At 35.4% G+C, this 26694-nt stretch overlaps 1 protein-coding gene across 1 annotated transcript in view; it reads left to right on the top strand.

The window, feature by feature from the left end:
• EPHA6 (EPH receptor A6) overlaps positions 1-26694 on the top strand; it is an 840987-nt gene that overhangs the window by 325704 nt on the left and 488589 nt on the right. Inside the window, 1 exon segment of the mRNA XM_074333168.1 lies at positions 11553-11708. Within this exon segment, the coding sequence (XP_074189269.1) occupies positions 11553-11708 (156 nt within the window).

Genomic DNA, 26694 nt, shown 5'->3' with positions numbered 1-26694 from the left:
ATGGTGGAAGATAAAACTAAGATCTATTATATCCACTTTATACTTGCTAATGGCAACTTACATGGGATAGCCAGTATATATCCCTGTTTATGTCATTGTGTTGCATAGTAAAAATAAACAAACAAAAACCAGGGAAAAAAAATCCCAGTACATAGTTTCTAGGTTGGTGTTCTCTTCTTTACATAACCAAAAGTTTAACACCTTACCTCTAGTCTGAGACCTGGCAGTGGTCTTTTGGGTCAGTACTGAAAGTCTTTGGTATATCAAATGGGATCAGATCCACATATATGCAGTTTGGCCCAGGAGTTTTTACACAAGTGTAAGGGATTGCTTTCCAAAGCTCCTCTCTCTCCATGTTCTTCCCTGTACTTTCTAGTTCCCTATGACTCCTCTCTAATGTCTCTTGGCTAGAAGGCTGGCTGGGGCTTTATTTATTCTACTCCGCTGTGGACTTCTGCAACTAGATCCGCATTAAGGGCCAAAGGAGAGAAGGCCAGTTAGAAAATAAATGTAATGGAGGTTGACTCCACCCACTCAGAACCAGTTTCAGGGAAGGAAGAAGAAGTTTTCCCTTCTGAAGAATTTTGGCTCTTGTGAACTCCCATTATTGGCTCCCACCACCACCACATGAATGCTTGAAGTCTGGGCATGAGAAAACAGAGTGGGGAAAAGAAAGGGAGAGAGAGAGGGAGAGAGGGAGTGAGGGAGGGAAAGAAGGGGGGGAGAGAGAGAGAGAGAGAGAAGGAGGAGGGATTTCCAGATTCTCTCCTATTCTCTCCTATTAGGAGTTCCGTTTCCCACTTCCACAGTTAAGGTGAGCTCTGTCTGTGACCTGGTTCCACTTTAGCTCTTCAGTCTATTCAGTCCAGGCTACAGCTCAAGTGTTGGTTTGGGGGACCGGGGAGTAAGGAAGTCAGTAGTACTTCTGACTTTGGTCTCCAATAGTCTTGCTTCTACTTACTTTTTCAGAGTCCTCAAAATATCTGCTGGGGGTATTCTGCCCAGAGATTATAGATAAGCAGGAGAAAGAGGAAGCAGTGTGCTTATTCCATACTTTCCAGAACCAAAGCCATCTTCCTCTGATTCTTTAGGATGAAAGTCATGTAACCAGCAGTATATTCTTTTAGGTCTGATTGTTTTTCTATTTTCTTATTCAAGAGGAAGTCCACTTAAATATTTATTTAGTGGCAGTGAGAAACTGGAATTAGTAGAACACTATATATACATTAGCTCATGTGGATTTTATAGTAGCCCCCCAGCAAGGAAGGTTAGGTTGAATATTTTGAAGCATAATCCACAATTTATTATTAATAAACTTGTATTTGGTCTTGCGATTTTCCTTGGGTTGTTATTAATAGATTTTTCTGAAGAAACACAATATTTATGTTTACTTATCCTTAGGTTTTTAGGGTGTGTTTTTTTTCCCCCTTTTCTGTTAATTTTTTAATTCTCTAATCTTCCCTGCCTTCTCTACTTACATGATGACAAAATTTAATTTTTATAACTACAGAACAGCATCTAGGAAAACAATAATGATACTCCCTATCCCAATTTCTTAAATTTTGTGAATTCCAATATTTTGAGAAATGATGTACATCACATATTTTACTGACACATCATTCAGGTTTATCTGAACTTACAGATTATTGAACATCGATTAGGTAAAGGCATTTAATTATATTAATATCAGTTCCTGTCGCACAAGACACAGTTTAATATTTCATCCAATAATATGAATGATTTAAACATTTAATCATTGAATGATTTCATCATTTCATCAAGTGATGAGAATAGCATGATATGCCAACTAGGATTTCTCATGGTCCTTTGTCTTAGAGTTCTCTGATAATAAAAATAAACCTAAAAACCATTGCTAGCAATATGTAGCCTAGCCATTCAATTTTAAAAATAAAGTATGTGTACAATAGGCATACACTTCTTGATTTTATTTTAGCAGAGACAAAATTGTGTGTGTGTGTGTGTGTGTGTGTGTGTGTGTAAGTACTTTCCAACTGTATTTCACTCAATACCCAAAGACTTCAATTTTCTGAAGACAATAATATTTCAAACATCTGTAAGGGAAATCATATTACAAGGTGTGTACTTTATTACTATTATTAGTATTTCAATAAATATACTCATATTGCATGTGCCTTTAACACATGCTTTTCTGTAAAAATTACTTTGACCTTTATAATATGTGTATCCTTTATTGTTATTTAAGCAATTACATAAACATAGGAGGTGTGATCAAAAATACAGTGAATGTTTACATTTAAAAAAAATTATTATGTTAAAAGACACATTGCCATTAATCCACCTCAAAATACTCCCCCCTCTTTGAATACACTGATCCCATTGTTCTGCCACTTTCTGAAGCAGTTCTGGAAGTCCTCTTTCATGAGTATCTTTAGTTGCGCTGTCATGGCCGCCTCGATGTCCTGAATCATTTTTACTTTGGGGAAGAGCCAGAAGTCACACCATGCCAGATCCAATGAATAAGGTGAGGACACACAATGAATGAGGACACACCATAATGTTTTATTGACAGAAATGGCCATATACCAGAAGCGATGTGTGACACAGAGCATTGTCATGATGGAGGATGATTTACAGCACATTTTAAAACACACTTTCTCTCAATCGTAGCTCACACCTGACTGACTGCACTGAACAAGTTGAAACTTGTCACACAGTTACTAAATTTCCACACACCACTTCCTGTATTGAAGGTCCCTGCCTTTCTGTTGGACGGCACTCAGCAGCAGCATTCACCATATTTTGTTATCACAATGGAAAGGATCCCTGTCACACATAGCTTCTGGTATGGCAATTTCTGTCAAATAAAAACATTATGGTGTGTATTCATCCACCTTATTCACCACATCTAGCACCATGTATCTTCTGGTTCTTCCCCAAACTCAAAATGACCATAAAAGATAAATGTTTTGAATAGATTAGAAGACATCAAGGCAACAATGACAACGCAACTAAAGACACTCAGGAAAGAGGATTTCCAGAACTGCTTCAGAAAGTGGCAAGAACGATGGGATAAGTGTATTCAAAGAAAGAGGGAGCATTTTGAGGGTTATTTATGGCATTTTGTCCTTCACTGTAATAATTTTTTTTAATTTAAACATTCACCATATTTTGCAATCATACCTCAAACTTTTGAAATAGAAAAGTATATTTTAACTTAGATTATTTATTATAATCTAATTTTATGAGAATATTTATGTACTTTGCATTTTATAGATCCACTATTACCAAATTACACTGTACTTATTCTTTTAACATTCTTGCTACTATTATCAGTAGGTACATGGCAACAAAAAAATCAAGAAATCATTTCACAAATATTTCTAAATATTTGTAAATAAGGCTGCTTAGCAAGAGGTACAGGGCACACCAAAGTTGGATGCTGCTTTTTTGGGGTTTGTGAACCTTGGTGAAATTTTAAGAATGTCTGCAGGATGAGCCAAGACAGGCCATTTGTTTGGAAAAGTCACTGGAAGCAGCTGGGGTGGACCCACAAGTTGGGTGGGGCAGGGTCTCAGGGAATCATCAGGGCTGGGTAAAGGGTATTTGAAGACTCAGATATGGTGCCTGCTGGCACATGTAGACTGGATGTGGGAGGACACAACAAAGTAAAAATGGCTTCTGCCAGCACTTCCGACTGGGAGAAAGCTTCTCCTCCAGCCCTTGCCCAGAAGCCAGACAATTCAATTTCTCCCTGTATATCCATGGTGCCTTTCGAGCTGCTTCCTCACCACTGGAGCCCAGAGCAAGTGAGTCCATCAGCAAGTAAGTCAATGCATGAGACCTTTAAGAAGAGTGCCTGGGACTTCAGCCACCCTTTGTCCCATGTCTCCACTGATCTTTACAGCCTGAAGTTATAGGGACTTCTCTTCCCAGCACTGGAACCCTGGGCTTGGGAGCCTGGTATGGAAGTGGAAACCCTCTCTCCTCAGGGGGGGCCTCCACAGCCAAGATATCCCTTGATTTTTAACTAACTCACCTGGGTCACCCCTGTTCTCATCTCTGGTCCTCCTACCGTTCTCTACATGGCTTCTTCTATATATCCTTAGTTATAGGATCTAACTGCTGTTCAGCTAGAATTCAGACTGTTCTCAATAATGGCTGTTTTGCAGTTTAGTTGTAATTTTGGTGTGGTTGTGGGAGTAGGCAAGCATAGCATTTACCTACTCCACCATCATTTTTTTAATTAATTTTTATTAAATTTGTTAGGGTGACATTGGTTAGTCAAATTATATAGGTTTCAAGTATGCAATTCTGTAATACATCATCTATATATCACATTGTGTGCTCACCAACCAGAGTCAGTTCACTTTCCATCATCATATATTTGATCCCCTTCACCCTCTTCTATCATCCTCTCTCACTGCCCTTACTCTCTGGTAACCATTAAACTGTTGTCTGTTTCTATGAGTTTTTGTTTCTTTGTTTGTCATTTTCAATTTTACATCCATCCACATATGAATGAAGTCATATAGTTCTCGACTTTTTCTCTCTGACTTATTTCGCTTAGCTTGATAATCTCGAAATCCATACACGTTGTAGCAAGTGGCTGTATTTCATCTTTTTTTATGGCCAAGTAATATATATATATATATATATATATATATATATATATATATATATATATGTATCACATCTTTATCCAATTATCAATCAAAGGACACTTTGCATGTCTTGGCCACTATAAATAATGCTGCAATGAACATAGGGGTACATATATCTTTACAGATAAAAGTTTTCAGATTTTTTGGGTAGATACTCAAAAGATGGATTGCTGGGTATAGTCATACTTATATCTAACAAAACAAACTTCAGGATAAAAAAGGTTAACAAAAGACAAGGACATTTCATACTGATAAAAGGGACAATACAGCAAGAAGATATAACCCTTATAAATATATATGCTCCCAATCAGAGAGCGACAAAATATACAAAGCAACTAATAGCAGAACTAAAGAGACAAACTGACAAAAACACAATTTTAGTTGGGGACCTAAATACACCATAGAGAGCTAGGGATAGATCATCCTAACAGAAAACCGATTAGGAAATATAGCTTAAATGACACATTAGACCATGTAATTGACATTTACAGATGCTTTCATTCCACAACACCAGACTATATCTTCTTTTCTAGTGCACATGGAACATTCTCAAGGATACACCAGATGTTGGGACACTAAACTAGGCTGAACAAATTTAAGAAGACTGAAATCATACCAAGCATATTCTCTAAATACAAGCTTTGAAATTGGAGATCAACTGCAAAAAGGAAGTGGGGAAAACCACAAATATGTGGAGATTAAACCACATGCTACCAAAGAATGATGGGTTAAAGAAGAAATAAAAGGAAAGATCAAAAGATACGTAGAACAAAGTGAGAATGAAATTATAACATACCAAATTATTGGGATGCTGTGAAAGCACTAATAAAAGAGGAATTTGTATTATTACAGGCCTATTTGAAGAAACAAGAAAAATCCCAAATAAACAACCTAACATTACCTCTTAAAGAACTAGAAGAACAAATGAAACCCAAAGTCAGCAGAAGAAAGAAAATAAAAATTAGAACAGAATTAAATGAAATAGAGAACAAAACAACAATAGTAAAAAAAAAAAAATCAATGCAGCAAAGATCTGGATCTTTGAAATGATTAATAAAATTGGCAAACCCCTGACTAGACTCACTAAGGAAAAAGGAGAAAAGACACAAATAAACAAAATCAGAAATGAAAGAGGAGGTTACGACAGATACCACAGGAACACAATGGATCATACATGAATAGTATGAAAGGCTGTATGTTACAAAATTCAATAACCTAGAGGAAATGGACAAGTTCTTAGAAATTTATAACCTCCCTAGCCTCAATTAGGAAGAACTGGAAAATCTAAATAGAGCAATCAACAGTAAGGAAATTAAAACAATCATCCAAATGCAATATATAGATGATATAGTATAGAATTGTGCACTTGAAACCTATATAATTTCACTAACCAATGTAATCCCAATAAATTTAATAAAAATTAAAAAATAAAGCTCTAGAAACATCAATTCCAAAATTTAGCATATTGTCTTTAAGCATTGGTCAAACAGTCATATAATGTATGTTCATAAAGTTACCTCCAACATGTAATAAAATTCTTTATCTCCACCAAGGGAAAAAAATCTGAATTCACGTGGATAATAATTTTAATTAGAAAGTTTTTTTTAAACAGCCAGTCACCTTGCAATATTAGAATGATTATTTATGAGCTCTAGATGAATCACTTTTAAGATCTTTACTGCTTCTATCCCTTCCCTTATTGATTCAAACTATAAATTTGTAATAAGATGAATTATGCCATGATCAGAACATTCACTGAGTAGACCGGCATCATCCTCTGCAGGAATTTAATTAGCAAAGTACTTACACAGAGTCCATTTCAGTGAAACAAATATGCACTGCACACCTACTTCCCAAAAGCACTGTGCCAGCCTGTCCTTGTGGCTCTTATAGGCATTAAACAAGTAATTGCCAAGGGATAACTAACATGGGAATGGCACAGGTTCTTAGAGAAAATAAACTGTTCTAGGAAGTCATGGATGGCCTTCCAAAAGAAGTGAGGCTTGAAAGATGACAGGTAGTTAGCAAGATGAGTGTGGGGAATAGAGGGTGGGAGGAATCAAGAGAAGTGATTTGTCAACAGAGAAAAAGGCTAAATAGACAAAAGAGCATAATGAGCTCATAGAAATTAAAGGAATTACTCAGCAATCCGTTCGCCAGATGCTCACTGAGGGCCAAGTGATGCCTGGCATTGTCCTAGGCTCTGGATACATGTACGTGAACAAAACAAAACTACCTGCCCTAACAGAGCATACATTTAGGGGGACATCACTTGAAAAATTAAACATATCGAGTGTTAGATGTTAAGTTCTTTGGAGACAGAAAAAAGAGTGGAGGGTAATATGGAATACTATGGTTGGATCTAGTGGGAATTGCAATTTCAGAAAGAGAATCTTCATTAATGTGGGAAGGCTTCATTAATATAACACTTGAACAAAGATCTGATGTAAAGGAGGGAGCAAACCATGTAGAGAGCAGGGTAAGAGCAAGTGCTAAAGGCCCATCAGCAGGAACATTCTTTGGGTGTCCAAGATTCTAAAGGAGGCCAATGTGTCTGGAGCAGTGTACCTGGTAGAAAAAGAGACAGAAGATGAAAAGTAGGGTCACAGTGCATGGGGTCAGCGCTTGGTAGGCAGTTAATAGGGCAATTCGTTTTACCCTAGGAAAATGGAAAGCCATTGGAAGGCTTTGAGCCCAGTGGTAACATGGTCTGATGTATGTTCTACCGAGATCACTGCCTTTTGGGCTGAAAATAGACTGTAGACGGGCAAAACCTTAACAGAAGGAGTGTGAGAAGGGAGTAACTTTATCTGATGTGGTTGGAACTGTAGGCAAGGAAAACCCGTGGGAGACTTTGTAATCCAAGGCACATATTTTAAACTTCAAGAGTAATAATGATGGGAAGTTATCACTTTTTTTTTTAAACGAAAATGTAATGAACACATTTACATGTTCAAAATTGCTCTATCCAATATGGTAACCACTAACTACATGAACTTATTGGGCACTTGAAAGGTGGCTAGTTTGAACTGTTATGTGCTGTTAATGTTAAATACATAACAGGTTTCAAATACTTAATAGAAAATCATTCCAAAAAACTCTAATGTAAAGCATTTCAAAAGCTTGATAACATTGACATGACAATGTTTTGGATATATTGAGTTAAGTTAAAATGTATTACTAAAATTAATTATACCTATTTCTTTTAGATTTTTAATGTGGCTACTACAATAAAAAATGTGTATATATGGCTCACTTTATATTACTATTGGACAGAGCAGATTTAGAAGATTACTCTGTCTCCAGAATATATTAAAGTGGGCAAAAATGAATGCTGAGAGACCAGTTATCAGGATGTTCTCAAGAACAGTTTGCGTATAACTAAGCTATTCTATTTTAAGATATGTTCCAAACACTCTAAGAAGATTCTAAAAGGAGGTGGCAAATTAGCTCAAAACTGTTCAGATAAAAAATTGTTTAAATTATTCTTTTAGTTACCAAATAAAATAAATAAAGCAATATTTTGCTTTACAAAATTAAGTTAGAAGTGGCTACTTCATATGCTAAACAATGTTTATGGATGAGATTTGAATGGCTGATAACAGAAAACAAACTATCTGTAACTCTTGTCTATGTGTCTTATACATTTTATTTGGTACTTATAATAAATTTTTATTTTTAATTTTTTCCAATTTTATTAAAAAATACTTAATATGATTTACTGTATAAGGTTTAATGTGTACAGCATAATGATTTGACTTATATATATTGTGGAAATATTACCCCAATAAGTTTAATTAACCCCCATCATCTCATATAGGTAGATACAAGAAAAAGAAAACAATTTTCTTTATAAGAACTCTCGGGATCTACACTGTCAACTTTCCTATGTATCATACAGCAATATTAACTCTAGTGATCATGTTGTATAATTCATCCTTACTTCTTATTTATCATATAACTGGAAGTTTGTACCTTTGACCACCTTTCTCTAATTCCTCTTCTCACCCTTCCTTCTGGTTTTCACAAATCTGATCTCTTTTTCTGAGTTTGGTGTGGTTTTTTTTTTGTTTGTTTTTTAGAGTCCACAAGCAAGTTATATTATACAGTGTTTGTCTCCACTAAATGTTTAGTATAGTCCTATAGCATACATGGTTCTAATAAGTTTATTTTTTAAATGTTTTTCTTTTCAAAAATTGACTTGAGACCTTTATGATAATATTTAAATTACATTTAAAATAACATTGAATGCACAGAATGCAAGTGCCCTATTTAAATGTGTACATTCTCTATAAATTGATTGGTTTATTAGATTTATAAATACTGTAATAGATTAGATAAAAATGTTTAAATTTCAAGTTAAGTGCAACATTTTAAGTTGATTGACAAAGTATTACAAATATATCCTATGGAATATATTCAGTTATTTTAAACTGCATAATTAAGTAGAAAATAATGATTTTACTGACAAAATATATATAAGCTGGATTAATTGAATAGTTTATGATACATTGTCTTGTAATTATTGTCTTAAGATTACATTTAGAAATTAAATATTTTTAAATAATATTTTATTTAAGAAAATGTTAGTGGGGTAATTACATATTATTTATGTACTCTGCATTTTGACAAGTTTAGAGAAATAGTTTGATGATGCAGTTTTTTTGATTAGTCATAATAGTATTAAAATTAATTTATTAGAAAGTTAGAGAAGAGACTGTTGTTATGTACCACCACTCACAGCTTATAGATATTGAACAACCAAATTATAATTTTACTTCTCTTGAATTACTTGGTCATTTATAAAAAGTATTTATATAAAATCAAACATAAGCTATAAAAACTAGCATGCTTTTAACATGCGTATGTGTTTGTGTGTGCTTCATTGTTTATGCTTACTAGAAGAAATAGTCAGTGATGCCTAATATATTACTAGTATCAATAGAATGTCAGTCATTTAGATCTATACAAACATTCATCAACATATGTACCTAGAGAAAGATAGTTGTTTTATTGGAGCTCATTTAGTTAGGAATTAAATTTACCTCAAGAAATTAAATGGCATTTTTTTCTTTCTATCCTAAATATATAAGCAGAAGATTGTTTATTGTTGAATTAGGATTTTTGTCTATAGAACATTTTGTGAAAATATATTGGATAGTTTGTTTGAACATTTTTGACATAATCTAGGTCACTGGAAAATTATTCTTCCTTCATTTTGTATAACAGTGTTAATTTAGAACATGGCCAGCAATGGTTTCTTTAAGACCAGAAACAACTAAGTCCCCTAACATTCATAACATTGGATGCACACCTAGCATAGGATCCCTTTTGCTAGGTTTTCCATTTCTGTGAAAATGAACACTGAAAATGACAGCATGATTTAGGCAAAGAGAAAATGAGATTCAATAAAACTTTTCATCACATAACTTTACTCATTTGCAGGTTATGTTCATGATTTTCTATGAAAATTTAGTTACTTGCATACCATTTTTATGATTTTGCTATATGTATATAGCACACATACCTTAATTACTTCATATTTTGTCTACCCACTTTGTAACTAATTCAAAATTTTAAAGTGAATTTATTTCAATATAATAAATAGAAAAATTATGTGAACAAAACTTCGTCACTGACAATACCAACAAGAATCCAGATTTGGGGTGCCGAGAAGGGAGGAGACTTTATTTAATGAAAACAGCTCAATTCTGAAACAGCTTCGCCCTGAAACAGCTGGGGTGAGATGGCCTGGACAAGCAGGCTCCAGTGTCACAGCTCCTGTGTCACAGCTCAACTCACAGGAGACAGCTCCACTTTGCTCTTGTGAGACTTCTCTCCTCCAGCGTTAAAACTTCAGTAGGGGAAACAGTCTTCAGTGAAAACTGAAAGTGTGACCCAACAAGACAGAGAGGCTGACTTATATAGAAGGAAGTTTCCACCCCTGGTCCCTGAATGGTCCGTTTTTTATTCAAATGAGAACTTCATATCCTCAGTATGATTTGTCCAAATAGCATTGTCCTGATTAGTGAGGGTGGAGCCACTCTAATTAGTTGGCAAAGATGCAAATGAAGGTATAGCTATACAGTTCCAATTGGATGTGGAAAGTCTCAGTCTTATTGGTCGAATTTTGATCTTATGAGCTCTCTTAAAAGGGTCGACTCAGGTGTCAGGAGCACAGTGCAGCAGGCTTAGCAGCCCAGTCTGTGGCTTTTCTCAGTGTGCATGAGAGGACTCTATAAACAGTGGCCTCTGGTTATAAATTTGGCCCCAGTTAACCACAGGAAGTCCTTCTTGGCAGGCATATTCTTATTGGGGTTTACAGTTGTTTGCCATGGAAAATAAAAATAAACATGATAAAAATAAAACAATGTTATCAAACTATGGCTAGATCTTACTTGCTAAGTAAGATCTCTAAACATCAGGCCAGCTCTCATTTTGTTATTTTATTTTCATTTTTTTAGCCCTTAAGAAAGGTATTAAAAATACACTAGCGCCACACTGGGACTTTCTCCTTGAGTGCTCATTAGGAATGAGGTAGAAATGGAACAAAATACATTTTAAACAGTGTGATTCAATGTTATTTAATACCATCTCCCAGAACTACACAAGGTCATTTCCCTTATTGCCAGTTATGAGCATCCCCACACTTCGGTAACCACTACTATTTGTATAAGTTGCAGGGATGACTTTTAAAATTAGCAATCTCAGGTAAAATGGGAAGTCACTGTTGTGTTACTAATTTTGAATAATTTAACTCATTAATGTTAACATATATTGACTTCTCTGTGTATTCATGACACTGACCTCTGAGATCCAAAGTGTATTTAAATTAAAATGTTGCACATGTACAAATAAAAGAACTCTAGCAATAATACCCAAAAAAAAATGTTTTTCCTGTTTTTACAGCTTGCAGACCAGGATTCTATAAAGCATTTGCTGGGAACACAAAATGTTCTAAATGCCCTCCACACAGTTTAACCTACATGGAAGCAACTTCTGTCTGTCAGTGTGAAAAGGGTTACTTCCGAGCTGAAAAAGACCCACCTTCCATGGCATGTACCAGTAAGTCTGTATTTTGCATTTGGAAATCCTATTTCCAATTCTTTTGGTCTCTTTATTCTAATTTTTTTTTTTAAATGTATATATACAAAATCCTGTACCACCAGTGGTATTGGTCTTTGACAACAGTCAACAAAAAAAGTCTCTGTTTTCTCAGCATAGTAGTTTATTAGCTGCTTGCAATGATTGTGTTTATTCCTCAAAATTCACATTGATCCTTGACATGCAAATGCCAGCACTGGTTTGAGGACTTGTATAAATTTACCCTAACCATAATCTGTCCACAGAAAATTAAAGCAACTTAAAGTTACCTGACAATTTATCACCAAAACTTCTCTTCTTTGCTTCAACCCTTGACCATATTTTAGGGACATCAAGTTAGGACCCTCAAGTTTACTGTGTGGGGGAACTTCCAGATATAATTTTAAAAACCATTGTGCTATTGTTATGCAGACAACTTTGAGTTTTTCTTGAAGTTTGCCTTTAAAGGAAGACATTTTTGAGTTTGTTCACATTCTCTCCAATTTGGGGGTTGGAACCAATAGAATATTAAATCTAAATGTTAAGGTCATTTAATGCATGCACTGAGAATTTTAAATTATTTGTATATACTCCTATTTATTAAAGTATTGTGAAATATATGTACATTTAAAAAATAAAAGTGAATATATTAATGCATTGCTAAGCTATGCAAAATAAAATGTCACCTCCTAGTTATAAACATCTTGCTATATACATGAATAAGCTATGATAGTGAATATAAGATATTATAGTGAAAATTTGCCCATCTTTTGATGAATTTATGCCAAAATGTTGTTTATATTATGTAATTCCATAGAGGCAAAAATAGATTGAGAATTATGTGATGCCACATATTCCTTAGACACAATGGAGATGTCCCATTTCTTTTAATTGATGCAGTTCATAGATTTGTCTGTATTACTACAGATTTTAGTATAAAATATTTTTATGAACACATTTAATAAAAATGCAGCACATTCAGTAGTAGATGTAATTTTTTTGTTTTCGGGTTGTAAATGCTGAGAGACTACTTTTTGTTTGTTTGTTTGTTTGTTTGTTTCAGAAAATTGTAGTCTGGGAAATTACTTCCTAGATAAGTTTTGTCCCTAGAAAATATTTTAAGTTTCAATATAGGAAAAGGAAAATTCGAAATATAATTTATCACCTGACTGTGGAAACAGTTTTGAACAGGAAGTTTGCTCTTGCTGTACATACGTAATCCTTGCGCAGTTGTTGTGTATCATTATTTTATATTGTGGACAACATACTCCAACTTAGGCAGATGGTAGAGTTTCAAAGTGGCTGCAGTACTGCCAGGTAACTATCCCTAAAATCCCATATCAGAAACTGAATGGAGCTTCCTACGTAGGTGAGTGATAGAGGAAAATATCCTCTTTTTATTTTCTTAGAAGGCCATAAATAGACAATTGACAAATCAAAGGAATGTAGTGGTTCTTATCAATATAACCCTTCAGTGAGGTAGCAACACAGGTAGTTGGGAAGGCTTGCAGTTCTTTGGAGTGAGACTAATTAGGAAAAAATATGGGATGCAACAGGGTCTATAAACCTGGTAAGTTAGTCCGTCATTGTTGAATCATCAGCTTAACTTTTTATGTTTCTTGGATTTTCTTTCTTTAAAAAAAAAAAAAAACCACAAAAAACTACTTTTTTAATGCTTGCTATTATAAATTACATTTTTAAAAAATGCTAGCCTGCCTTAGCTATACGAAGTGCAAGTAGAAAAAAGGTTTAATTCTGAGTGTGTTGGGCAGAGCTTTGGACAGGAACCAGCACGCTATGTTGCTATCAGACATTAAAAGAGAGAACCCGCCAAAAAAGGTGAAACTTTGTCAGGTCTCTCTAGTGCAGCCTCAGGAGGCTTCCACTCTAGGCTTCTCTCTAGTCTTTGCTTAAAGACTTCTTTGCTTTGTTTCAGCAAAGACATCCGAATGTTAGTAATTTCACCATCTCTTACAGTCACTGTCATGAGAGGTCTCTAGTCCCGCTCCCTGCATAAGAACGCAGGATATGGTGAGGCCAAAAAGGAACACCCACGGAGCCATAGGTAGGGGAGTCATACCACTATATTCTCACTGGCCGCTGGGCCGGAGACACAGGAAGTGGGAGCCACACTGTCCACAAGCTGCCATCCACTTCTCTCTGCCAACCCACCTTACTTGCTAGGGGCAATCTGCCATGCTAACTGCAATCCGCTCTTACTACCTCAGCCACCATCTTTTTGCTAGCCCCCATTTTTTGCTGCTAGCATAGCCATGTCAGTTACATTAGTGGCCAATGGCTCACTGGTTACAACTGATGGCCAACTAGCCACAGCTGATGGCCATTCGATCACAGTTGATGGCCATTTACTACCTGAGCCAGCACCTTTCCATGTGAAGGTGAGAACCTGGAAACTGCACTCCTGGCTCTGTCCCCACAGTCATGTTATCTGAGTGTGAATCTTGGTTTCAGTGTTTACTAGCAATGTAAGCTTGCACAAATTATTTAACCTCTCTTAGCCTCAGTTGCACCATTTATAGTATAATAATAGTACCAAACTCATTCTTTTGGTATGATGATTAAATACGTTAATATTTGAAAAGTGCTAAGAACAATACCTAGCACATAGTAGATACTACATAAATGTGTGTTTAATACAGAAAGCTGTTCTCTTATAATTCATTTTGAGATAATTTTTGATAAGTTAGTATTCAAACTATTAAATACTTTATGTTGATGCTATTATTCTGGGTCCACAGCTTCCATCATCTGCTGCATTCCTACAAACTGGAAAAATAATGTACGGTACTAAATTTTTAAGATACTTCCACAAAATATATTAAGTCTTGTGCTGCTATGTCTATCTGATGTCAGTAAAGATTTTTGAATTACACTCTGATTAGATGAGAGACTCTTGCTGTTGTTACAATATATGCAAGAATACCAAGGTCCACAGACACCAAAGCATCATAGCTCATAAAAATTAAAATATTAGATTGTCTGGAAAGAAAAATCAGAAAAATAACAAGGCAGGAAGCCATTGAGCAATTAGACACTGAGACCCTGGTGTTCTTCAGAACGACAGTAAGTTCACCAAGACATAGAACTTTTGAAGCCACAAATCATACAAGTAGTCAACCTTTCCTGTATTTCCTTAACCACAAAAATTGTTCAAGTTTTAATAGCTGCAAGCTCCCTTAACATCTAGATCATGTGTATATGAATTAGCTATTTTTTTATCACCTTCATTCCAATAGTGTGTTATGCAAAGGTGAGAATTTGGGTCAGGTAAACACTCAGTTCCATTACTTTCTGATGGTTTTGCCATTTTTAACATTTGAAACTATGTTTTCAGTGACTCTTCCAGGGATATAAAAAGAATTTTTTTTCCCCTTATTACATGTATCAGGGACAGGGATATTCTGAATGTATGAGTTTAAAAAAAAGTGAAGGACTGAAATATTGGAAATGACTAACCAGGACATTTGGCAGGTAAAACGCCTAGTAAGGAAACAGTTCATAGATATATACGTGATTATATAAATGATATAATTTTAAGGACCCCAAGAAGTCTTTTCCTACTTCTTAGTGCCATTAACAACCCTGTAGTTTCTGGCACAACAATGAATGTGATTTCATCATTCAGAGTTTTATGATTTGTTTGGGTTTTCACTATAGAGATTGGTGTCCTTTTTATTTCAAAATCTGGAGACATATATATGATTTTTTTCACATAGTGATGTTTGTTCAGATTGTATGTTTTAGAACAGTTTTAGATTTACAAATAAATTAAGAGACAGCGTAGAGATTTTCCATATACCTTCCTATCCCAGATGTGCACAGACTCCCGCATTATCAACATCTTTCACCAGAGTGGTACATTTCTTACAGCTGATGAGCCTACATTGACACACCATAATTACCCAAAGTCCATAGTTTAGGGGCCACTCTTGGTGTTCTACATTCTATGGGTTGGGACAAATGTATAATGACATGTACCCATCATTACAGTATCATGCAGAGTATTTTCACTGCTCAAAAATCTGTGCCCCGCCTAATCATCCTTCCTCCCACCAACCCTCGACAACCACTTATCTTTTCACTGTCTCCATACTTTTGGCCCTTCCAGAATATCATACAGTTGGAATCATACAGTAGCCTTTTTAGATTAGCTTCTTTCACTTAGTAATATGTATTTAAGATTCTTCTATATTTTGTCATGGCTGGATAGATTATTTGTGTTTTAGTGCTGAATAATATTCCATTGTTTGAATGTACCACAGTTCATATATCCATTTACCTACTGAAAGACAGCTCGGTCGCTTCCCAGTTTTGGCAATTATGAATCAGCTGCTATAAACATGAACTTGCAGGTTTATGTGTGGATATCAGTTTTCAACTCCTTTGTGTAAATACCAAGAAACATGATTGCTGGGTCATGTGGTAAGAGTAAGTTTAATTATGTAAGAAACCATTAAACTACTGTTTTGTATTCCCATCAACAATGAATGAGAGTTCCTATTGCTCCACATCCTGGTCAGCGTTTGATGTCAGTGCTTTGGATTTTGGCCATTTCTAATAGGTGTATAGTGGTACTCATTGTTTTAAATTGCATTTCCCTGATGACATGTGATGTGGGATGTGTTTTCATATTCTTTTTTGCCATCTGTATATCTTTTTGGGTGAAGTGTCCACATAAGGATTTTCAGATGTTTCAAATGGACAAAGTTTAAAATAATTTCTGATATTCAGAGCTAATCCCTTGAGCAGTTGTTGAGTGGCAAGGAAATCTGAACCTTCAGTCTTCTACTGGGCTTGGCTATTATTGTTATTTTACTTTTTTTGATATTTTGTTTCCATTATCTCCTTGCTCACAACATATAAGTATAATCATAATTCTATCATTAAAAAAATGCCCCAGTCCAATATTTTTTTCTCTTCCAAAACAAACATCTTGGAAAAGCAGTCTTAATCAGCTGTGGCTATGTCTTCACTTTTAATTTACTTTTTACTCTATTGCATTTACATTTTTGCTTTTCTCTCTACTGCAATCAGCTTTTTCTTCTACCACTTCAAGTAAACTGTATAGGAAAAATTCACCAATAATCTTATTTGCTATTTTGTTTAGAAACATTTTTGACCTGTTATTCATGACATTTAATTCTGTTGATTACTCCTTTTTTCTCAAAACTATCCGATCCCTTTCAGTCTAAGGTATGGCAATCCTACCTTCACCTTCTTAATTTTCTGACCATTGTATTTCTCACCATTGATGGTTTCTCTTCTTTTGCTCACGGTTAAATGTTAATTTTGCTCATGTTCCTTTCTTTGCCTTCTTTTTTTGTTGTGTTTTGTTTGTTTTACATGATCTCATTCTCATGGCTTCAAGTAGCACCTGTAAATAGGTGATGACTATATTTTTATCTATGTGCCAGTCTTCTCTCCTGAGTTCCAAAGTGTTCTAGCCAACTAATTATGGGACCTGACAACCTATGTGTCCTATGGAAGCATGCCTGCTTCTCAGATCTTCTGTCATACCATACTTCCCTTGGTTATTAATCTCACGGACTTCCAAGATGCTGAGCTTGTTCTCAGCCTTAGTGCCATCAGTTTCTTCTACTTGAAATGCTTTCCTTCTAGGTCTCATCATGGCTGTTTTCTTTTTGCCATTCAAATGTCAGGTCTTAGTACAGGCATTTCATGTCCACCTTTCAAAAATAGAATCCCTCCCAGTTACTCTTTTTTTTATGTCACATGTTTTACTTTTTCATGGACATCCAAAGTCCAGCCCTGGCCTGTCTCTTCCTCTCCAATTTTAGCTATATTAGGGTCTCTTAAACAGGAATGTATTTCCAAGTTTAGGTCATCTTGATTTTTTAAAAATCATTGTATCCTTTTTGTATAAACTGCAATATATATATATATATATATATATATATATATATATATATATATAATTTATTCATATAAATTATGAATAAGAAATTTAAAATGAGTTACTGAAATCTTTTCTCTAGTTTCTTAATCTATGTCATAAACTCAACTTTATTTTTCAAGTGACTCATTAGTTTATGTTCTATGCTTTAAAGGATAAGCTGTGAGGGACACTCAACAATATCAAGTCTTGGTCAATTAGGGCTGCCTTTAAGAGCAGTTCAGAGCACGGGAAACTCTACTGCCTGCAAAGAAGTCTGCTATCAAAATAACTGCCCAAGGCTTTTCCAGTCAGAGGGGAAATTACTCATTGAGGTTGAAGAAACAAAGGAAAATAAGAGATACTAAGAAAGTACTTGTAAAGCAGGAAAGGCAGAGAGCAGGAAAAGATAAAGAAAAATGAAATGAGGGTCTACTGTATGGATGCATGACAGTTATAAAAAATATAATTCCACAGTCATAGCATTTTTACTTTGATGTTTATCATGTGTTTATATCAATAAGATTTTTTTAAAGTTACTGAATAAGTGCCAGAAAATTAACAGATTCAGAAAACGTCTGTGTTACCTACTTAGAAAAGTTGAAAAAATAAAATGTAAATCAAATATGTGGGTAATTCTAATGCACGTCATTTTTTTTGGGGGGAGGGTCATCTAAATATGCAATTAAGTAAGTAGTGTGTAAAACAGTATGTTCCAACGTCCTTGTTAGTACAAAAGCAAGTATCATATCTTTGTATCTTTGTATTTGACATATAGTGACAGTGATTAGGATGAAAATGTAAAAGTTGAATTACTTTTGTTCTAAGGCTAACATTGTAAAATATGGCTTCTTTATTGCTGGAACAGTGATCAGCTGAGAAAGTCATTATACTCTCACTCTTATTTGAGTAGCACAAATCATGTGTGGAGATGCAGCAGGAGAGGTGTTCTTCATTTCCGGGGGCCCACTCTGGTATCTCTCTTCTGGGTGGGTACAGGAGGCTCGCATCCAGGTACTCGTGTTCTGTTTGCAATCTCTTCTTTTCTCCCCCATCTCCTTTGGGTTTTTTTTTCCTTTCTCTTTCCTAAGCACATTTTGCATAGAGAAAATCATTCTGGATCCTTGCTTGTCCATCTCACAACTGAAATAGAAAAGTGTAACTGATTGGTTAGGTGGCTCGTGGTGAACACGGTGTAGCAGTCACAATTCTGTAGAGGCTAAAGCAGGAGAAGTTATAAAGATGAGTTTTACTGCTTCTAGCAGGCTGTGTTACATTCTAGACTTGTCTTTTTACAGAAAATAACTCTAAATATTCATTCGATGTATTGTAACGGTATAGTTTTAAAATTAAAATGACACTTACATTACAGAATAGGTACCTGTAGGTTACCCCAATACAGATCACTGATGTGAGACGTCACTTGAGCTTCATGGAGTTTCCTAAACCCAAATATTTTAATTTTTATTTCACTGGAGTTTCTTTTATCAAATCACCTCGGAGAGGTTCCTCTGTAGGAAGAGATATTAAGTGGTCATTCTGCTGATGCTAGAGAATTAAGTTACCACCTGCTTCCAGGGTGAATCTTTTTCTGGCCTCTACAGTTGGAACTCAGAATTGTCCCATAAGGGTCATCTACTTGTACACAACAGACTAATTACAAATAGATATCCATAATTAGAAACAGTACTCATAATTATCCCCACAATGTTACATATTTTGAGAAAGGTTTATTGATTTGCTTTAATCTATTTATTGATTTTTTTCATTAGTTTCAAATGTACAAAACAATATGACACTTAGACATTTACACCTGTCACAAAGTGATAACACCCTGCCCCCAATCTACTACCCCTCTGACATAGTATGTAACAGTCTCATTTATTGTTTTGATTTCCCTCCCAAATGATGACAATACTTAGTCTCTTCATATTTCTTTCCTTTTTTTTAATTAAAATTTATTGGGGTGACAATGATTAGTAAAGTTACATAGGTTTCAGGTGTACAATTTTGTATTACATCATCTATATATCACATTGTGTGTTCACCACCCAGAGTCAGTGCTCCTTCCATCACCATATATTTGTTCCCATTTACCCTCTTCTACAACTCCCTCCCTGTTACCCTCTGGTAACCACTAAACTATTGTCTGTGTCTATGAGTTTTTATTTCTTCATTTGTTTGTCTTGTTCCTTTGTTGCTTTTAGTTTTATATCCCACATATCAGTGAAATCCTATGGTTCTTGACTTTTTGTGGCTTACTTATTTCACTTAGCATAATAATCTCAAGATCCATCCATGTTGTCACAAATGGTCCTATATCATCTTTTCTTACCGCCGAATAGTATTCCATAGTGTATATATACCACAACTTCTATATCCAATCATCTATCGAAGGACACTTTGGTTGTGTCCATGTCTTGACTTCCATAAATAAAGCTGCAATGAACATCGGAGTACATGTATTTTTATGGATAAATGTTTTCATATTTTTGGGTAGATTTCTAGGAGAGGGATTGCTGGGTCATATGGTAATTCTATTTGTAATTTTTCTGAGGAACCTCCACACTGCCTTCCATAGCCTCTGCACCAATCTGCATTCCCACCAACAGTGTATGAGGGTTACTTTTTTGCCATAGCCTCTCCTACCCTTATTATTTGTCTTGTTGATGATAGCCATTCTAACTGGTGTGAGGTGATATCTCATTGTGGTTTTTATTTGCATTTCTCTGATGATTAGTGATATTGAGCATTTTATCATATGTCTATTGGCTATTTGTATGTCCTCTTTGGAGAAATGTCTATTCAGGTCCTCTGCCCATTTTTCATTGGATTGTTTGTGTTTTTGTTGCAGAGTTGTATGAGTCCCTTATATATTTTTGATAGAGTATCTAACATAATTGACTCAAACACAGAAAGGATTTTATGTACGTGTACATAATTTTTCCTTTTTTCAGTGTTATGGAAACTGGATCACATTTAATTCAAAAGACCCAAGGCCAGCCATCTCATTATTTCATTTGTATTTTAGTGTGCTTTTATCATGCATATGGTTCTGTCCTTTAACTCTTGATCTGCACAGCTATAACACATTTCTGCAATTTTTACAATTAATTAGTCTATGGGTTTATTTTTTTATTTTTATTTTCTGCATTGATGAGGATGTTGATAACTATTTTTGGAATTTTCCCAAGGTAAGATTATATCTATGCTCTGTAGCATAGACATTTGGGACCAAAATGTTTACTTTTCAAGTTTTCAAGAGTCTATGTAACTGTATTTTGAGAAGTTATTATTCCTTACCAATGGGTACAGAGATGAGTGGCTGCCCATTTTGTTATGGGTCTTTATTAGTTAATGTCAGTTGTCATAATATAAACATTTCTTTCCATTTCTCAAGTGATTTTCAAGTCATGCGGGTCAGGCTTTTGCAAAACATTAAACCTCGAACTCTGCTTTCCAATATTTGTCAAATTTTGCATTATGTGAAAAGAAATTCTTGAAAGATTGCAAAAAACGATGAGCTCTATTCATTCCCATAGTTAAAGCACATGTTAACCTTTGGATCAACCTGGACCACAAAAGACTTGTGTTCATGAATACAAATATTTCAGTGTAATTTGTACATTTGGTAAGTATCAGTCACCTTTTCTATAAAATAGGGGTACTAATAACTACCTCATAGGTTTATTGTGATAATTAAATGAAATAAGTCATGTGAAATATTAAGTACACTTCTTAGAAAAAATTGAATGCTTAAAAATATTGGCTATTTTTCTTGAATACAATTCTGCCAGAGGACAAAAGGACGTTGTCACAAAGGGGTTAACACCTTAATAGAAAGATGACGAATGAGTAGGAGTTTTCCAGAAAGCAAAAGGAGGTAAAGTAGCAGCATGTATAAAAGCAGTGAGAAACAGCAAAAGGGAGCCTAAGAATAAGGGATGAATCTGGTTCTGAAGACTATGTAGACAAGTTTAGATTTTATTCTGGAAGTAAATGGTAGTTGGTCTAGCAGATTTTTAATTTTTTTCTTTATGAGTTTTAGAAAGAATGGAGAATCTAAGATTTATCTATGTCTTCATTCACAGTACTAGAAAAACATTAATGGAAAACAAGTCTTAATTTTAGACATCAATTTAGTTCCTGAAAAAGACACAATGATATTGAGGAAAATTAAATTACGTTGAATACAAAGGATTTGAAGTGCACATGCTGCTGTATTTTGAGCATATTTATCTTGAAGATTTAATTTTCTATCATTCTGTACATAAAAATATTTAAATGCTCTAAGGTAATGTTATTAAAAGGAATCTGTTCTCAGAAAGCAATAACTTGCTCACTAATTTACATGTTTTTAAATTTGTATTTGACAATACTTTCTAAGCAAAGCACTATAAAATACTTTTCATATTTATTTACCAGACATTTTCTGTCTATAGGATGAATACAATGGGGTAGAGTGAAAAAAAAAATCTAAACATAAAAAACCCTAGGTATTTATCATCCTATCACTAGTGCAGGGCATGACATTGACATAATTACAGTACTAATCTGGGACTCATTTCTTTACCTAAGTAAGTCAATTTAGTTTCTTCCCTGTGTTAAGGTTGAAGCCCCATTTTTGTGATTACTTGTCATCCATTTCCAAATATATAAATATTTTATGGATAAAACTTATAAATAGAGCACAAATTGCTTTAGAGAAAAATATAAAATTCTGCTTACATATGCTCCTATCAAATACATTCTTCAAAAATTATATAGGACGGACTTTAGATGAGCAATATAGATGTAGATAAAAGTTAAAATTAATAGTGATAATACAAAGAATGAGATGATTTTTGAGTTTTAAATTATGTCTATATGTAGATCTGACAACATATTTTTGGTACATTATTACAATCTGGAGATGTACTTTTTCATTTGTTCCTATGTACGTATTTATCTTCCTTTAGTAAATTTTACAAGTTACTCATTTACAAAAGCATTTACCTAAACATATGTAGATGGTTTTATTTATATATATATATATAAATAAATATATATACATATATATATACACACATACATATACATATATATGTATATATATACACATATATTATATATTATACTGTATACACACACATATATTTAATTTTCATTAAATTTTTTGAGGTAACATTGGGTAGTAAAATTATACAGGTTTCAAGTGTACATTTCTATAGCACATCTAAATATTGCATTGTGTGTTCACCACACAGAGTCAGTTCTTTTTCCATCACTATATATTTGAAACCCTTTACCCTCTTCTACCCTCCCCTCTACCTCCTTACCCCCTGGTAACCACTAAACTGTTGTCTGTGCCTATGAATTTTTGTTTCTTTGTTTGTCTTGTTCGTTTGCTGCTTTCAGCTTTGTATACCACATGTGAGTGAAAGCACAAGGTTCTCGACTTTTTCTCTGACTTATTTCTCCTGGCAGAGTAATCTCAAAATCCATCCATGTTGTCAAAAATGGCAATATTTCATCTTTTCTGATGGCCAACTAATATTCCATTGTATATATGTACCACATCTTCTTTATCCAATCGTCTATCGAAGGACACTTTGGTTGTTTTCATGTCTTGGCTACTGTGAATAATGCTGCAATGAACATAAGGGTACATATGTCTTTATGGATAATTTTTTTCAGATTTTTGGGGTTGTTACCCAGAAGAGAGACTGCTGGGTCATATGGAAATTCTATTCTTAAGTTTTTGAGGAAATTCCATGCTGTTTTCCATTAGCAGCTGCACCAGTCTGCATTCCCACCAACAGTGTATGAGGGTTCCTTTTTCTCCACAAGCTTGTTATTGCTTGTCTTGTTGATAATAGATTTTCTAATAGGTATGAAGTGGTATCTCATTGTGGTTTTGATTTGCATTTCCATAGTTAGTGAAGTTGTGCTTTTTCATATCTGTTGGCTATTGGTCTTCTTGGGAGAAGTGTGGGGGCAGAGCCCCAGAAAGTAGTTTACAGGCTCTCAGCCTCACGTGGAGGAGTGCTGGCTCGGGTAGTAGATGGACATCAGCTGTGGCTGGTTGGCCGTCAGCTGTAGCCATTGAGCCATTAGCCACTAATATAACTGCTGCGGCTACGAAGGAGAGCCGAGGAGAGTGGAGGAGAGTGAAAGAGAGTCGTCGGTGGGTTGCAGACAAAACGGAGAGCAGGTCGCACGTCCAGTGAACCCAGCCTCCAGTGAGACCGTAGTGGTATGACTCCCCTACCTATGGCTCCGTGGGTGTTCCTTTTTGGCCTCACCATATCCTGCGTTATGTGGGGAGCGGGACCAGAGACCCTGCAGGCCTCCCCGCATGACAAGAAGTATCTGTTCAGTTCCTCTGCTCATTTTTAATTGGATTGATTGTTTTTTTGTTGTAGAGTTGTATACGTTCTTCATATATTTTGGATATTAGCCCTTTATTGGAGAGGTTGTTTGCAAATATCTTCTCCCATTTGCTTGGTTTCCTCTCTTTGTTTTGTTGACGGTTTCTACTGCTGTGCAGAATCTTTTTAGTTTGATATAGTCCCATTCATTTATTTTCACTTTTACTTCCCTTGCCTCTGAGGTCAAATTAATAATATCCTCTATGATCCCAAGGTCAATAGAGTAGTACCTATGTTTTTTCCTATGCAATTTATTGTTTCAGATCTTAGGTTTAGGTTTAGGTCGTTGATCCATTTTGAGTTAATTTTGTATATGGTGACAGATAGCAGTCTAGTTTCATTCTTTTGCATGTGCCTTTCCAATTTTCCCATCACCGTTTATTGAAGAGGCTTTCTTTTCTCCATTGTATGTTTTTGGCTCCTTTGTCAAAAATTATCTGCCCATATAAGTGGATTTATTTCTGTGTTCTCAGTTCTATTCCACTAGTCTGTGTGTCTGTTTTTCTGCCAATACCATGCTGTTTGATAATTGTCACTTTGTAGTATAAATTGAAGTCAGAGAGTGTGATACGTTGGGTCTTATTCTTCTTTCTCAGGATTGCTTTGGCTACTCAAGGTCTTTTGTGATTCCGTATAAAGCTGATGATTTTTGTTATATTTGATAGTTTGAATATTTGATTCCAATTCCTCCTAGTTTGTAGAGTTTCTGCTAAAAAATCTGATGATAATATCATTGTAGGTTACCATCTTCTTTTCCCTGGTTGCCTTGGAATTCTTTCTTTGTCATTAATTTTTGACAGTTTCAAGACAATGTACCTTGAAGAAGACCTGTTGAGATTGAGGTAACTAGGTGTTATGTTTGCTTCTTGGATTCGAGCATCAGGTCTTTCCATAAGTTTGGTAGGTTCTCATTGACTTCGTTTGAATATACTCTGTGTACCCTCCTCCTTTTCTTCTTCTTCTGATATACCCTTATTCTTATATTGCTATTCTGATAGAGTAAGATAGTTCTTGCAGAGTTCTTTCATTTAACTCTCAAGTCTCTCTCTTCCTCAGTCTTTGTCATTTCCAGATTTCTAACTTTGATATAACTAATTCTTTCGTCTGTGTGGTCAGCTCTATTTCCTAAGCTGGCTATTTCATTCTTTATCTCTTTTATTGAGTTTTTCAGCTCCAAAATTTCTATTTGTTTCTGTTTAAAAATTTAAATCTCTTTGATAAAGTATTTAACTTGTTTGTTGATTTTATTTCTGAGTTCATTAAACTGCCTATCTGAGTTGTCTTACAACTTGTTGAGTTTTTTTCGGAACTGCTGTTTTGTAATCTCTGTCATTTAAATCACGTATTTCCTTGTCTTTAAGTTTATCTTCTCATGATTATTTCATTTGCTTTCTGAGCTGCCTTGTTACCTTGGTTATTCCAATTAATTGATGGATTATTTCTTTTCCTAGGCACCTACGGGAATGAATTCCGCCATAGGTTGATAGGAAGAGGTCTTCTTGTTGTTGTCATTTTCTAATACATATTGCTAGAGTGTTTGATTTTCTCTTGCCCTGTTCCATCTTCTAGCAGTAGAAGATTTCCTGAGAAGGTGGGCGTCTCCTATGTGGCCAGGTCACCTCGGTCTCTGGGCACCACCCTTGTGGGAGGATATGTTGGGTGATGAGGTTCTGAGCACCTGAAATCCCAGTATTGCCCCTGCAGCCAGATGCAGAACTATGTGCCTCAGTGCACTGAGTGCCCTCACTGGGATCAGCTGGGTGGAGTCAGGGTGGCCTGGGAGAGGCCACTGGTATGTTCATTTCTTTGTTCTCCGAGTAATGGTGACTGCCAGACCACAGCTGCCTTGCCCCTATATTTCTTCTTTTGTCATGGAATTAGCTGTAGTGTGCATCTGCTGCTCAGGGACTGTCTCTCGAGTTCTCAGGGCCATAGATATTCTGCTCTTTAACCTGACACTGCTACAGTTTCTTCTGGGGACTGCTGCTAACACTGGATGGGTGTGGGGGCAGCAAACTCCAGAGGGTGGGGGAGGCAGCCAGACTCATTGGCTTTGCTTTCTGCCTGACAGTGAGGGCTGCTAGAACATAGTCATCACACTTCTGTATTCAGTCTTTGCCCCAAGGTCTCTGCCAGGATCACTGAGTTCAGCCATATTATATGGTGATCACTCAGGCAGGAGTGCTGGGGCCACAGAGAGTGCACCTACAGCCTCAATCCTCCCCTGTCCTAGTAGTGCAGTGAGGTCCCAACTGTGTCTGCAGCCCCCATCTCTCCACTTTTCCCTTCTCTCCTCCCCTGTTCATCCCCATTCACCCACCTTCAGATGTTTTGATGTGCAGATCTCTCAGATTTTTTTGTATGTGTCTCATGGAATCCTTTGCTGAATTATAGCTATTCAACCTGTTGTAACTTCAGGAGGAGTAATCAAAGGATGCCCCCTCATGCTCCATTTCTGACATCATTCACTATACCAGGTTGTCAAATTTGTTGGCATACAGTTGCTCATAGAAATTTCTTAGGATTTTTGTATCTCTGCGGTGTCTGTTGTCACTTCTCCTCTTTCATTACTGATTTTATTAATTTGGGTCCTCTCTCTCTTTTTTTAATGAGTCTGGCTAAAGGTTTGTCAATTTTGTTTATC

Source organism: Rhinolophus sinicus, linkage group LG01 (assembly GCF_036562045.2).
Source record: "Rhinolophus sinicus isolate RSC01 linkage group LG01, ASM3656204v1, whole genome shotgun sequence".
NCBI classification, from domain to species: Eukaryota; Metazoa; Chordata; class Mammalia; order Chiroptera; family Rhinolophidae; genus Rhinolophus; species Rhinolophus sinicus.
Note: the sequence above shows the minus strand (reverse complement) of the source record. Positions and strands in the feature narration are given on the sequence as shown.